Source organism: Perca flavescens, chromosome 12 (genome assembly GCF_004354835.1).
Source record: "Perca flavescens isolate YP-PL-M2 chromosome 12, PFLA_1.0, whole genome shotgun sequence".
NCBI classification, from domain to species: Eukaryota; Metazoa; Chordata; class Actinopteri; order Perciformes; family Percidae; genus Perca; species Perca flavescens.
This window is the reverse complement of record NC_041342.1, coordinates 35,392,645-35,407,596: the sequence shown is the minus strand read 5'-3', so window position 1 is coordinate 35,407,596 and position 14,952 is coordinate 35,392,645. Positions and strand designations below refer to the sequence as shown.

The 14,952-nt window shown below is 46.1% G+C and overlaps 1 protein-coding gene across 1 annotated transcript in view; it reads left to right on the top strand.

Moving 5' to 3' along the window:
* LOC114566062 (deleted in malignant brain tumors 1 protein-like) overlaps positions 1-11,490 on the top strand; it is a 36,194-nt gene extending 24,704 nt beyond the window's left edge. The window contains 2 exon segments of the mRNA XM_028594399.1: positions 9,745-10,048; positions 11,174-11,490. Coding sequence (XP_028450200.1) covers positions 9,745-10,048; positions 11,174-11,490 — 621 coding nt within the window.
* Positions 11,491-14,952: the final 3,462 nt, after the last annotated feature.

The window sequence follows — 14,952 nt, the reverse complement described above, 5'->3', positions numbered from 1 at the left end:
GTGGTTGGGGTGAGAACAGACTGTGGTTGGGGTGAGAACAGGCTGTGGTTGGGGTGAGAACAGGCTGTGGTTGGGGTGAGAACAGGCTGTGGTTGGGGTGAGAACAGGCTGTGGTTGGGGTGAGAACAGACTGTGGTTGGGGGGAGAACAGGCTGTGGTTGGGGTGAGAACATGTTCTGGTTGGGGTGAGAACAGGCTGTGGTTGGGGGGAGAACAGGCTGTGGTTGGGGTGAGAACAGGCTGTGGTTGGGGTGAGAACAGGCTGTGGTTGGGGTGAGAACAGGCTGTGGTTGGGGTGAGAACAGGCTGGTTGGGGTGAGAACAGGCTGTGGTTGGGGTGAGAACAGGCTGTGGTTGGGGTGAGAACAGGCTGTGGTTGGGGTGAGAACAGACTGTGGTTGGGGTGAGAACAGGCTGTGGTTGGGGTGGATTGAACAGAACAGGGTTGGGGTGAGAACAGGCTGTGGTTGGGGTGAGAACAGACTGTGGTTGGGGTGAGAACAGGCTGTGGTTGGGGTGAGAACAGGCTGTGGTTGGGGTGAGAACAGGCTGTGGTTGGGGTGAGAACAGACTGGTTGGGGTGAGAACAGGCTGTGGTTGGGGTGAGAACAGGCTGTGGTTGGGGTGAGAACAGACTGTGGTTGGGGTGAGAACAGGCTGTGGTTGGGGTGAGAACAGGCTGTGGTTGGGGTGAGAACAGGCTGTGGTTGGGGTGAGAACAGACTGGGTTGGGGTGAGAACAGGCTGTGGTTGGGGTGAGAACAGGCTGTGGTTGGGGTGAGAACAGGCTGTGGTTGGGGTGAGAACAGGCTGGGTTGGGGTGAGAACAGGGTGGTTGGGGTGAGAACAGGCTGTGGTTGGGGTGAGAACAGACTGTGGTTGGGGTGAGAACAGGCTGTGGTTGGGGTGAGAACAGGCTGTGGTTGGGGTGAGAACAGACTGTGGTTGGGGTGAGAACAGACTGGTTGGGGTGAGAACATGTTCTGGTTGGGGTGAGAACAGGCTGTGGTTGGGGTGAGAACAGACTGTGGTTGGGGTGAGAACAGGCTGTGGTTGGGGTGAGAACAGACTGTGGTTGGGGTGAGAACAGGCTGTGGTTGGGGGGAGAACAGGCTGTGGTTGGGGTGAGAACAGACTGTGGTTGGGGTGAGAACAGGCTGTGGTTGGGCTGTGGAGAAACAGGCTGTGGTTGAGAAACAGGCTGTGGTTGGGGTTGAGAACAGACTGTGGTTGGGGTGAGAACAGGCTGTGGTTGGGGTGAGAACAGGCTGTGGTTGGGGTGAGAACAGGCTGTGGTTGGGGTGAGAACAGGCTGTGGTTGGGGTGAGAACAGGCTGTGGTTGGGGTGAGAACAGACTGTGGTTGGGGTGAGAACAGGCTGTGGTTGGGGTGAGAAACAGGCTGTGGTTGGGGTGAGAACAGAGGCTGTGGTTGGGGTGAGAACAGGCTGTGGTTGGGGTGAGAACAGACTGTGGTTGGGGGGTGGGGTGAGAACAGGTTGTGGTTGGGGTGAGAACAGGCTGTGGTTGGGGTGAGAACAGGCTGTGGTTGGGGTGAGAACAGGCTGTGGTTGGGGTGAGAACAGGCTGTGGTTGGGGGGGAGAACAGGCTGTGGTTGGGGTGAGAACAGACTGTGGTTGGGGTGAGAACAGGCTGTTTGGGTGAGAACAGGCTGTGGTTGGGGAGAGAACAGGCTGTGGTTGGGGGTGAGAACAGGCTGTGGTTGGGGTGAGAACAGGGGGTGAGAACTGTGGTTGGGGGAGAACAGAGAAACAGACTGTGGTTGGGGTGAGAACAGACTGTGGTTGGGGTGAGAACAGGCTGGGTTGGGGTGAGAACAGGCTGTGGTTGGGGGAGAACAGGCTGTGGTTGGGGTGAGAACAGGCTGTGGTTGGGGTGAACAGGCTGTGGTTGGGGTGAGAACAGGCTGTGGTTGGGGTGAGAACAGGCTGTGGTTGGGGTGAGAACAGACTGCTGTGGTTGGGGGGTGAGAACAGGCCGGGTTGGGGTGAGAACAGGCTGTGGTTGGGGTGAGAACAGGCTGTGGTTGGGGTGAGAACAGGCTGTGGTTGGGGTGAGAACAGACTGTTGGGGTGGGGTTGGGAACAGGCTGTGGTTGGGGTGAGAACAGGCTGTGGTTGGGGTGAGAACAGGCTGTGGTTGGGGTGAGAACAGGCTGTGGTTGGGGTGAGAACAGGCTGTGGTTGGGGTGAGAACAGACTGTGGTTGGGGTGAGAACAGGCTGTGGTTGGGGGGTGAGAACAGGCTGTGGTTGGGGTGAGAACAGGCTGTGGTTGGGGGTGAGAACAGGCTGTGGTTGGGGTGAAACAGGCTGTGGTTGGGGTGAGAACAGGCTGTGGTTGGGGTGGAACAGGCTGTGGGGGGTGAGAACAGGCTGTGGTTGGGGTGAGAACAGGCTGTGGTTGGGGTGAGAACAGGCTGTGGTTGGGGGGAGAACAGGCTGTGGTTGGGGTGAGAACAGGCTGTGGTTGGGGTGAGAACAGACTGTGGTTGGGGTGAGAACAGACTGTGGTTGGGGGTGAGAACAGGCTGTGGTTGGGGTGAGAACAGGCTGTGGTTGGGGAAGAACAGGCTGTGGTTGGGGTGAGAACAGGCTGTGGTTGGGGTGAGAAACAGACTGGGGTTGGGGTGGTTGGGGTGAAACAGACTGGGTGAGAACAGACTGTGGTTGGGGTGAGAACAGGCTGTGGTTGGGGTGAGAACAGGCTGTGGTTGGGGTGAGAACAGAGAACATGTTGGGGTGAGAACAGGCTGGTTGGGGTGAGAACAGGCTGTGGTTGGGGTGAGAACAGACTGTGGTTGGGGTGAGAACAGACTGTGGTTGGGGTGAGAACAGACTGTGGTTGGGGTGAGAACAGGCTGGGGTGAAACAGGCTGTGGTTGGGGTGAGAACAGGCTGTGGTTGGGGTGAGAACAGGCTGTGGTTGGGGGGAGAACAGGCTGTGGTTGGGGTGAGAACAGACTGTGGTTGGGGTGAGAACAGGCTGGGGTGAGAACAGGCTGTGGTTGGGGTGAGAACAGACTGTGGTTGGGGTGAGAACAGGCTGGTTGGGGTGAGAACAGGCTGTGGTTGGGGTGAGAACAGGTTGTGGTTGGGGGTGAGAACATGTGGTTGGGGTGAGAACAGGCTGTGGTTGGGGGGGGAGAACAGGCTGTGAGAACAGGCTGTGGTTGGGGTGAGAACAGACTGTGGTTGGGGTTGGTTGGGGGTGAGAACAGGCTGTGGTTGGGGTGAAACAGACTGTTTGGGGTGAGAACAGACTGTGGTTGGGGTGGGGTGAGAAACAGACTGTGGTTGGGGTTGAGAACATGTGGTTGGGGTGAGAACAGGCTGGGTTGGGGTGAGAACAGACTGTGGTTGGGTTGAGAACATGTTCTGGTTGGGGTGAGAACAGGCTGTGGTTGGGGTGAGAACAGACTGTGGTTGGGGTGAGAACAGTTGGTTGGGGAGAACATGTTCTGGTTGGGGTGAGAACAGGTTGTGGTTGGGGTGAGAACAGACTGTGGTTGGGGTGAGAACATGTTCTGGTTGGGGTGAGAACATGTTCTGGGAACAGACTGTGGGTGGTTGGGGTTGAGAACATGTTCTGGTTGGGGGTGAGAACATGTTCTGGTTGGGGTGAGAACAGACTGTTGGTGTTCTGGGTTGAGAACATGTTCTGGTTGGGGTGAGAACAGACTGTGGTTGGGTTGAGAACATGTTCTGGTTGGGGTGAGAACAGACTGAGAGAACAGGTTCTGGTTGGGGTGAGAACATGTTGGGGGGTGAGAACATGTTCTGGTTGGGGTGAGAACATGTTCTGGTTGGGGTGAGAACAGGCTGTGGTTGGGTTGAGAACATGTTCTGGTTGGGGTGAGAACATGTTCTGGTTGGGGTGAGAACATGTTCTGGTTGGGGTGAGAACAGGCTGTGGTTGGGGTGAGAACATGTTCTGGTTGGGGTGAGAACAGACTGTGGTTGGGGTGAGAACAGGCTGTGGTTGGGGTGAGAACATGTTCTGGTTGGGGTGAGAACATGTTCTGGTTGGGGTGAGAACATGTTCTGGTTGGGGTGAGGTGGGTACTCAGGCTTCCTCGTGACTCTGTTGATATGAGTCATGCAGTGTTAAGCTCTGCTTCTCGCGGTCAGTAAGGATAAAATAGAACGAAAGTTATGAATGTAACCACGGTTCTATGAATCCTGGATGACCGCACAGTTCTTGGTCTCTTGGAATCTTGTGAACCCGCGAGAAGATTCTGAAGTAATGAGCTCGGGGATGACACCGGAACTTAATACCTTGGCTAGTGTCACCCCGAGGTCACAGGTGACTTTATTGATGTAAATACTTGACCTGTGCAAGTGCGATACGGAATGTATTCAGTATTAAGCACTGCCTCTGGTGGTCATCCAGGATTCATAGAACAGTAGTTACATCTGTAACTTTCATTCTCTTGGCTTAACTAAGCACAATTCAAGCAGCACAATCTTGTGAAGAAGTATTTTGGTATCTGTGAACTCATAAGAAGTTTGAAAATCAAAGATATGAACACATATTCAGTGTAAAAACATTTACATTTAATTAACACAATGTTAGCGTTTTTTATGTGTTTAGCAATTTTAAAAAATCCTGACTTTGACTATTGATAAAATTGTGATTTTTAATTTGATCTAAACATTTCAAAGTATGGCTGTGCCAGATTTCAAGATTTTAGACCAATCAGAACAAAGGTTGTGGCATTTTTCCTTATCAGAATTAACAAAGTCTTTGGGCACAACTTGTTTAAACCTTTGTTCCCAATAAAACAAGATTAGGATCAAAGATACCAGCCAATTTATGGCTTTCCAGCAACAGTCATTAATGATTGATAGAGCTGCAGTTAAGAAGAGCTTTCCCAGAAATATGTTACTATTACGGAGAATCTGAGACTGCCTGAAGTCTGTAAACCTGAAGAATAAAACTCCACGAGAAAGGTAATCTTTAATTGTAACTGATTTCAACTAAAATCTAAATGCAGATTATTAGGAATGCCTCTCTAAAACTAAATCAGTCCTATAATGTCAGAAAAGTATTAGAGCAAGACATAAGGTAACAAAAATGAGAGGAGGAAGATTTTCTGCTTTCCATTTCAAGACTAAATTCGGATATTAAAGCTGGCCCTAATACTCTTCTGTATGCAATAAATCCTCCCTGATGAAGTCATGATGTTCAGTTTGTGTTCATTCATTTGTTAGATCAATAGTTTGTGCTGCTGTAAAACTTGTAAGCATGTTTTAGCATGTTAGAATATGTTAGCATTTGTTAGCTTGTCAACAAGCAGAATATGAGACCTTTAAGTTACTTGACTATCCGTAATTAGTTTCATCAACTATATCTGTAATATTAATCTGTATAATTGACTTGCAATATTTGTACAAAAACTTACATTTCTCTCTCCAACAGTTTTTTGGTGATAAAAAATGTTCCAAAGGATCATCGGTCTGCTGCTGCTTCTCATGGCTGCTTGTTCAGCTCAGAGCACAGGTGAGTTTATAAGTGAGTCCACAGGTGAGTCCACAGGTGAGTCCACTGGAGCAATAACACTGGTTGTACTTCCCCCCAAAATCATCTCAGCTGGACTTGTAGGCTGTTATATTGTTGGCTTGTTTAATTTAGAATAAAACATTAGATTTTATGAAATGTATGTGTTTTGTGTGCAGAAATCTTAATGTGTAAAGTAACTAGTGACTAAAGCTGTAACAGATGAATGTAGTGGAGTAAAAAGTCCAATATTTCTCTCTGAAATGTAGCGGTGTAGAAGTAGAAAGTGGCATAAAAAGAAAAGACGTAAAGTGAGAAGTAAAGTACAAGTACCTCAACATTTAGACTGAAGTACAGTACTGGAGTAAATGTAATTAGTTACATTCCACTACTGGTTAATTGAAATGTATTTCTTTTCTTGCTCGCTGCTGGCTGGCTCGCTATATGTCGCCCTCTGCTGTTTGAAAGTCTAGACTCTGAATATAAGACAACCCCACTTTTTTTGGCGTATTCCCAGGGAAAAAAACTCTGTCTTATATTTGGGCCAGTATGGTACTTTCTTCCGGCATGTTTCTGCATAATATGATGCCAACACCCAACCCAATACGGTATATACTGTAGCTGATTATATTGGATAACTGATGTGAGATTTAGTGCCACAATGTTAGCAAATATTAGTTACATAAGGAGAACGCTATAATGTTACCTAACACTGTTTTAAACCTTGCTTATCATCAGGGTCTGTAGCCACCAGCTGTGAGGCCTGTCATAGTCTGGCTCGATGCCATGCCTCCCTCCACGACAACAGTGTCGAGACTGTGGGCGTGTCCTGTCGCTGTGAGGACGGTGCGGTGGGAGATGGCTTCACCTGCTACAACAAAACCACCTGCAACGATGACTGCTGTGGCCAAGGCTTCCGCTGGTCGCCGCTGCAGGGCTGCGTGGACATCGATGAGTGTTCACTGCCCAATCCTTCCTGTGGTCCTGGACAACTCTGTGAAAACACCCGAGGCTCCTTTTCCTGTCTGGTGATGCCTAATGTACAACGTCAAAATGAAACCACATCCCGCTCAGTGATGTTTGCCTGCGGGGGCACACAGTGCCCTTTCGGTCAGAGCTGCCTCCAGGTGAACAGCACATCTCAATGCATTGACCCGTGTCAGCACTACACTCCGTTACAAGATGCCTGGCGGGCCACAGACTTCAGGGTGGACCCAGAGTCTGTGGCCTGCGACAGCCGTACAGATTGGCAGGGCTGGTACCGCCTCTTCATTGGTAACAGCAGTGTTCGGATGCCAGAGAGGTGCATTGAGAGTCACATGTGTGGGACCGATGCTCCACTATGGCTGCGATCTCCCCACCCGCTGGAGTCTGAGGGCATCGTACGGGCAGAGGTTTGTGGCAGCTGGGAGGGAGGCTGCTGCCAGTTTCACTCCAACTTCATCCACGTGAAAGCTTGCCCAAGAAACTACTACGTCTACAAGTTTGTAAGCCCAAACTTGTGTCGGCTAGCTTACTGTGCAGGTAAGGAACAAGCTTTCATTGTATGGAGTTATACTGTGTAGAGTCGAGGGTGAACATTTTTTGGGGCTCCCGCGGGTCACGGTATTCCTGCGGGAGTCAATTGGGTCACAATTTCACTGTTGTTAACGTGATAGGGATTGAATAGAGCATAGAAATCTACGGAGCGGGGACGGAGGAGATTAAATTAAAAAAAATGACACTGCAATGCGGTGAGTGCGCCAAAAGATTGCAAGGCATTCCTAGACTACTTAGTATGCGGAAAGCAGTGATTCTTCTAAGCTACCATAAATCGATAAATGTGTGTTTTGAGTGTGAGAAGATCTCCGTTAGGAATTACGTAATGAAATCGCCTAGGCCTGCAGGTAATGCATGTATGGTGTAGCCTAAATTTCCAAGGCAACCTCAGTGATTTGACCACGATTAACCAAACATGCTACAGGGGGGTAACAGAGTCTGATAACTTTAGACATCACAGGGAATGAAACGGGAGCGGGACGGGATTCGGGAGTCTTTCTCTTGGGGTTTTGAGGATAGGATTGTTTTGGGGCAGTCACTTGATTGGGATATGACGGGAGTATTTTCGTTGGCCCTTAACTGCTAAAGTAAAGGGAACACTCCAACATTTAGTGGAATCCTTTTTCTTTTACTTTAAGGTGTTATCAACAGGACCTGAGTTGGATCTTCAGTGTTTTCCCTAGGATGACTGCTTTAGCCTGATGAATGGCACAACACTTATGTAAATAGGAAATACTTCACTTTTTAAGTTGATTGGCTTACTCCTGTCATTTCCTTACAAGCAATGCCGCATATTAAAGGCTATTTTTCAAACGGAGTCTGGCGCAGTGCTAACTCCACATTAAAAAAAGCTACATTACATCACTTCATGCAAACGTCACAGAGAATATTGAGGACAAAACAGCATCACTGATCAGTTTTAAAACAAAAAAACACAAAAAAAAGGTCAGCGTAATGTAGATAGATCTGACAATGCAAGACTACTGGTGTAGTGGGCGACCATTATGACAATGTTATCTTAACTTCACCTGTTGAACTGACTTTAGCAGTTTAGCTAACACAGTCGACTGTCCTGCTTTTACAGTCGTGAACTAACCACAGACAGTTGCCTTCTTCGTGGACTGACGCCGGTGTGCACCGCGGAATGAATATAGGGTAAACAAAATGGATATTTGGCGTTATTTCTGGCAAAAAAAATTCTGGTGGCCTACTAAGCCTGTACAATTATAGGGGAAACACTGATATTATATTCCTCATGTGAGCCAAAATGAAGATCATGTCCTACAGGATCCTTTAGACCTTTGGTACCATCAGCATCTCAAGTGGACTTTGTTGTTCTTTGCGCCTAATCAGATGTCAACACCATGGTGTGTAATACCTGCGCTGAAGGTGAGACCTGTGTGAGCGACGACAAGATCAACTGGAGGTGTGTGCAGCCGGGTGAGTGATCATGAAACACACACATTTCATTCATCCACTGTAGGGATCAGGAAACATGATATCCAGGGGTGTCATGTCATTAATGTTACATGGTAGCCTAGAAATCTAGACCCACCCTAGCGGTAGCAAATGTAATTTGCAGCCAATCACATCGTGTATAGAGTCAGTGGGCGGGGCATAACATAATGACGGCAGAGTTGCGATGGTTGTGCGTGAATTCCCTGCTACTTGAAAACAAAGAAGATGGCTGCTGCTGCAGGAGAACAGCTGTCTGTGGCGGGCGCATGGTTCAAAAGGGTTATACTTAGTGTCTTCATTAATCAGAGGTGTGTTTTGGGCGTAACATGCAATAAACCAATCAGAGATCATCTCCCATTCCCTTTAAAGGCCAGGCGCGTTTGGACCTTGGAGCATTGCAATTATGATGGAGGATTTTCACCATAATATTTTTATTTGTAATCTTCTGCATGTGTGTGTGCTGCTGTGCGTCCCTGTGTGTGTAACAAGCCTAGGTGCATTTTACTAATGCTCTGTTAAAACAACAATGAAATGCTGCGTTATTGACTTTAGACCAGGTTTTTGTTGGTCAATGGCGCAATCACTTTCCACTGCCTCAAGATAGCAATGCGCCCAGAATGCACCTGAACACACCTCCCTGTAAGGCCAGCACACCCATGTGCCACAGATGGGGGCAGGTGCATTTGCTATTTAAATGATGTGGACACTGGACGGGAAATTGACATCTGCGTCAGTCTTAAACTAGCAAAGACACTTGGGTCAAGCTTTGTGCAGCGCTGCGCCGGGTGCAAGACATGTCTAACAGGATCCTTTAGACCTTTGGTGTCATCAGAATCTCTAGTGGACTTTGTTGTTCTTTGCGCCTAATCAGATGTCAACACCACGGTGTGTAATACCTGCGCTGAAGGTGAGACCAGTCTGAGCGACGACAAGATCAACTGGAGGTCTGGCCAGCCCGGTGAGTGATCATGACACACACAAATTTCATTCATCCACTGTAGGGATCAGGAAACATGATATCCAGGGGTTTCAGGTCATTAATGTTACAAGGGGCTTTTTGGGGAGTTCCACATGTCCTAAAGAGGTTGAAGAACTTCCTTCCTGAATTGTGATGGTAGGCCACACTTGACCCAGACATTCTTAAAAGGGTTTCATGTTATCTGTGGGGACAATCTGTTCACTGTTGCACTGTTTTTAACTGTTTTAATGTGTAGCTCTGAAACCTCAGCTGAGGTTGGTAAATGGTAACACACCATGCTCTGGTAGAGTGGAGATCCTCCATAACAACCAGTGGGGAACAGTGTGTGATGATGGTTGGGACATAAACGATGCCAAGGTGGTCTGCCGACAGATGAGATGTGGCCCCGTCCAGTCGGCAACTAGTTCTGCCTCCTTTGGACCAGGCACCGGACAGATCTGGATGGATGATGTTGCCTGTACAGGCAGCGAGTCTTTTTTATCAGAATGTCAACATCGAGGGTTTGGCACTCATAACTGTGGCCATGGTGAAGATGCTGGAGTCGTCTGTTCTGGTTAGTGACATTTAGTTGTGTGTCAAATGTGAAGTTCAGTAGAAAACAGTCCAGTTACACTAGCATCCTTCTCTACTTGTCGTTCACAAAACTGTGAACGACAAGTAGAACTTAGAACACAAATGCACACATAACCAACCAGACTAATATGATTGGACAAACAAGTGCTAGTCATTTCTTCACTTGGTAAATTATCTTTTAAACCACGTGTCAAACCCCTCGCAGATTTTGATCCGGCCCGCATATCAATTTAGATTCACAATAAATTTCAGCCCACCTAGTTTTTGTTGCCGATGCTTTTGGCAATTTATTTCCCCCCATTTTTTAAGTAGTTTTTGCCTTTTATCTATGATGGCTAAGGAACTTTTTTGCTGACTTTTTTATGGCTTTATGTCAACCAAACTGTAAGGGAGGAGACTTTATAAGACAGGCAATAATACAGTCAAAGATATTTGACTTTTTCAAAATAAATGCATGTCAATAAACTCTAAATGTCTGGCCCTTGATGTGACTCTTATTTTCCAATGTGGTCCTCTGGGAAACTGAGTTTGACAACCCTGTTTTAAACTGACAAACATTTGTGTATGGTTCAATTTAAACAGGATCAAAACATTATTTATCTCTCCCATTCACTACCAGACATATTATTACTAAAATAAAGTCCCGTGGTAATCCTCCAGAAGGGGAGGGACTTTGCCTCTAAATTATCAAATGCCTGCTGTTTGCGCTCCCTATTGACATTAGGACGGCAGAAAGCCTACACATCTTCCGCCGATGGCTAAAAACACATCTCTTCCGACTACACCTCGGATAAATATGAAGGAAAAAAAAATACATATATATATATATATATATATATATATATATATATATTTTATTTAAGCTGCACTTTCATATGGCTCTTTGTAGTTTCGCTTATTTAAAGCTAATGTACTTGCACTTACTACTTATTGTCTGGAGATTGTACCTTCAGGGTTCAACGCACTTAATTGGTAAAAGCCTCAGCTAAATGACATGACATGTAATGTAATGTAATGTTATGAAGTGAGACTGTGTTGGTTTTGACGTTATCTGTGGGGACAATCTGTTCACTGTTGCTCTGTCTTTAATTGTTTTAATGTGTAGCTCCGACGGTGAGGTTGGTTAATGGTAACACACCATGCTCTGGTAGAGTGGAGATCCTCCATAACAACCAGTGGGGAACAGTGTGTGATGATGGTTGGGACATAAATGACGCCAAAGTGGTCTGCCAACAACTGAGATGTGGCCCCGTCCAGTCGGCAACTAGTTCTGCCTCCTTTGGACCAGGCACCGGACAGATCTGGATGGATGATGTTGCCTGTACAGGCAGCGAGTCTTTGCTATCAGAATGTCGACATCCAGGGTTTGGCACTCATAACTGCCAACATGGTGAAGATGCTGGAGTCATCTGTTCTGGTTAGTGACATTTAGTTGTGTCCAGTGGTGTAGTCTAAGTTTTTGCAGTGAGTATACTGTCATGTTTTCCCTCCCAGCATTAGACTTGCCCATCCCAGAGCGACAACTCCATAGGGTTTTTTGTAACGTTACCGCGTAAAGCATCCGCCTCATCTGGCTCATTTTCTGTAGTTTCTGTAATGTTAACGTCTGCTGCAGAGTCATCTGAAGCAACAGTATAGCTTCAGGAGCAGGCTTACCAAAACACTGAGAGAGTGGAGTTTAAATTTGCTTTCGTTTCATATATCTAGCTACTTTAGTGATTCACATTAGTAAAGTTCAAATTTGTGCAGTGTTGTTGTTCCTATGTGACTTGCAACACAGACGGTGAATTTATGAATGTAAGTGTGAAAGTTCTTTCACAAATCAATAATCGTTACGTAATGGTATCCTGGCGTTTTTGTAAGTGGGTATAATGAAATCCTTGACCTTTCCTAGTGGGTATACTCTGTATAAAAAAATAAGATACACTCACCTAAAGGATTATTAGGAACACCCTGCTAAAACCGTGTTTGACCCCCTTTCGCCTTCAGAACTTCCTTAATTCTTCGTGGCATTGATTCAACAAGGTGCTGGAAGCATTCTTTAGAAATGTTGGCCCATAATGATTGGATAGCATCTTGCAGTTGATGGAGATTTGTGGGATTCACATCCAGGGTACGAAGCTCCCGTTCCACCACATCCCAAAGATGTTCTATTGGGTTGAGATCTGGTGACTGTGGGGGGCCATTTTAGTACAGTGAACTTTTTGTCATGTTCAAAAAACCAATTTGAGATGATTCAAGCTTTGTGACATGGTGCATTATCCTGCAGGAAGTAGCCATCAGAGGATGGGTCCATGGTGGTCATAAAGGGATGGACATGGTCAGAAACAATGCTCAGGTAGGCTGTGGCATTTAAATGATGCCCAATTGGTACTAAGGGGCCTAAAGTGTGCCAAGAAAACCTCCACACACCATTACACCACCACCACCAGCCTGTACAGTGGTAACAAGGCATGACGGATCCATGTTCTCTTTCTGTTTATGCCAAATTTTGACTCTACCATCTGAATGTCTTCAACTGTCCAATTTTGGTGAACTTGTGCAAATGGTAGCCCCTTTTTCCTATTTTTTTAGTGGAGATGAGTGGTCCCCGGTGGGGTCTTCTGCTGGTGTAGCCCATCCTCCTCAAGGTTGTGCATGTTGTGGCTTCACAAATGCTTTACTGCATACCTTGGTTTAATGAGTGGTTATTTGAGTCAAAGTTGATCTTCTATCAGCTGGAATCAGTCGGCCCATTCTCCTCTGACCTCTAGCATCAACAAGGCATTTTCGCTCAGAGGACTGCTGCATAGTGGATGTTTTTCCTTTTTCAGACCATTCTTTGTAAACACTAGAAATGGTTGTGGGTGAGAATCCCAGTAACTGAGCAGATTGGGAAATACTCAGACCAGCCCGTCTGGCACCAACAACCATGCCGCACTCAAAGTTGCTTAGATCACCTTTCGTTCCCATTCTGACATTCAGTTTGGAGTTCAGGAGATTGTCTAGACCTGGACCACACCCCTAAATGCATTGAAGCAGCTGCCATGTGATTGGTTGATTAGATAATTGCATTAATGAGAAATCTTAGAGGTGTTCCTAATAATCATTAAGGTGAGTATATATATATATATATATATATATATATATATATATATATATATATATATATATATATATACATATATTAAGGCTGTCAGCATTAACGCGTTAATCGCAATGTGATTAAGGGCTGAGCATACATTTTTTTTGATCGCATTAAATACATACTGCCATTTATTAATTTATTTTCACTTTACTCGGCGTCGCGTTGTGCCTAACAGGCTACTATTTTGACCCTTTGCCGCACTTTGCCATACTTTCTCGTAACACATCCTGCTGCTGCAGGCTGCAGGCATGATGGAGAAAGACAGCAGCAACACAATTCTGAATGGTGCTTTTTATTTTCCAAAACTCCCGGACGGGTTGACAGGGTTGGGTACCGAAATCCGGTGCTTATACGGCACCGGTGCCTTAACGACCGGTATCTACCAGACCGAATAGCAACGCGGATTTCGCTGCCTCTTTCCGGTGCCACTGATATGTCTGCGCTTCTCTCTGATGCTCCAAAACAGACGTTAGAGGCAACAGGAGCATCGCTGCACGTCACGCTAGTTAACATAATACACCTGACAGCCGGTAACATTAGCCTACCGTTCGCTAGTAGCTGGATTAAACATGGTAAAAATACTGACAGCTAACGCTAGACGGTGTAAAGTTTGTCGGTATTTCACTGTAGAGGACTCCAACACCGGCATGTAACAATCTGCAGCTGCCGTTGTCGGAAAAACACAGACGGTGCGTTCAACAAAACTGATAACCTACAGACTCGTGGTGCATTCAAAGTTATTGTTAAATGCCCTTTTCCCATCTGGTGGTTGTTTTTGTCGTTCAACAGCTATTTACTAGTGAAATAGGTTATTATTATAGTTATTACATTATTATTAAATCATTTCATTTTGACCATATGGCCTTAGCAATAAACAAGCCATTCTTTAATGTCGCCGACTGTTTAGTACTGTTAAGGCACCGGTACCCTTTATAAAGTACCACTTTAGCCCCGGTATCCAAACCAAACAATACCCAACCCTATTATTGATTCTAGATTCAAATGTGTGACTAGATTCACACAGTTTTTTTTTTGTTTACAGTAAGTAAATAAATAAATAAATAATAAACAAATACACATCTTAAAGTCAATTTCATAAAGTCACTTTCTTTGCATTCATTTAATTCACAATCAAGATACACTGGTAAGAAGTGCTTTCCATTGTTAATATGTACTTAAAAACTGTTCTGAAATGCAAAATAATAGAATTTGAATCATCTGATAAAACATGGGATTAATCGCGATTAACTATATATATTCAGTGATTTAAAAAAAAAAATTAGCGTTTGACAACCATATATATATATATATATATATATATTATGGCTGTCAATGTAATGGAGTGAGACTGTGTTGGTTTTCACGTTATCTGTGGGGACAATCTGTTCACTGTCACTCTGTTTTTAACTGTTTTAATGTGTAGCTCCGAAATCACAGCTGAGGTTGGTGAATGGTAACACACCATGCTCTGGTAGAGTGGAGATCCTCCATAACAACCAGTGGGGAACAGTGTGTGATGATGGTTGGGATGTAAACGATGCCAAGGTGGTCTGCCGACAGCTGAGATGTGGCCCCGTCCAGTCGGCAACTAGTTCTGCCTCCTTTGGACCAGGCACCGGACAGATCTGGATGGATGATGTTGCCTGTACAGGCAGCGAGTCTTTTTTATCAGAATGTCAACATCGAGGGTTTGGCACTCATAACTGTGGCCATGGTGAAGATGCTGGAGTCGTCTGTTCTGGTTAGTGACATTTAGT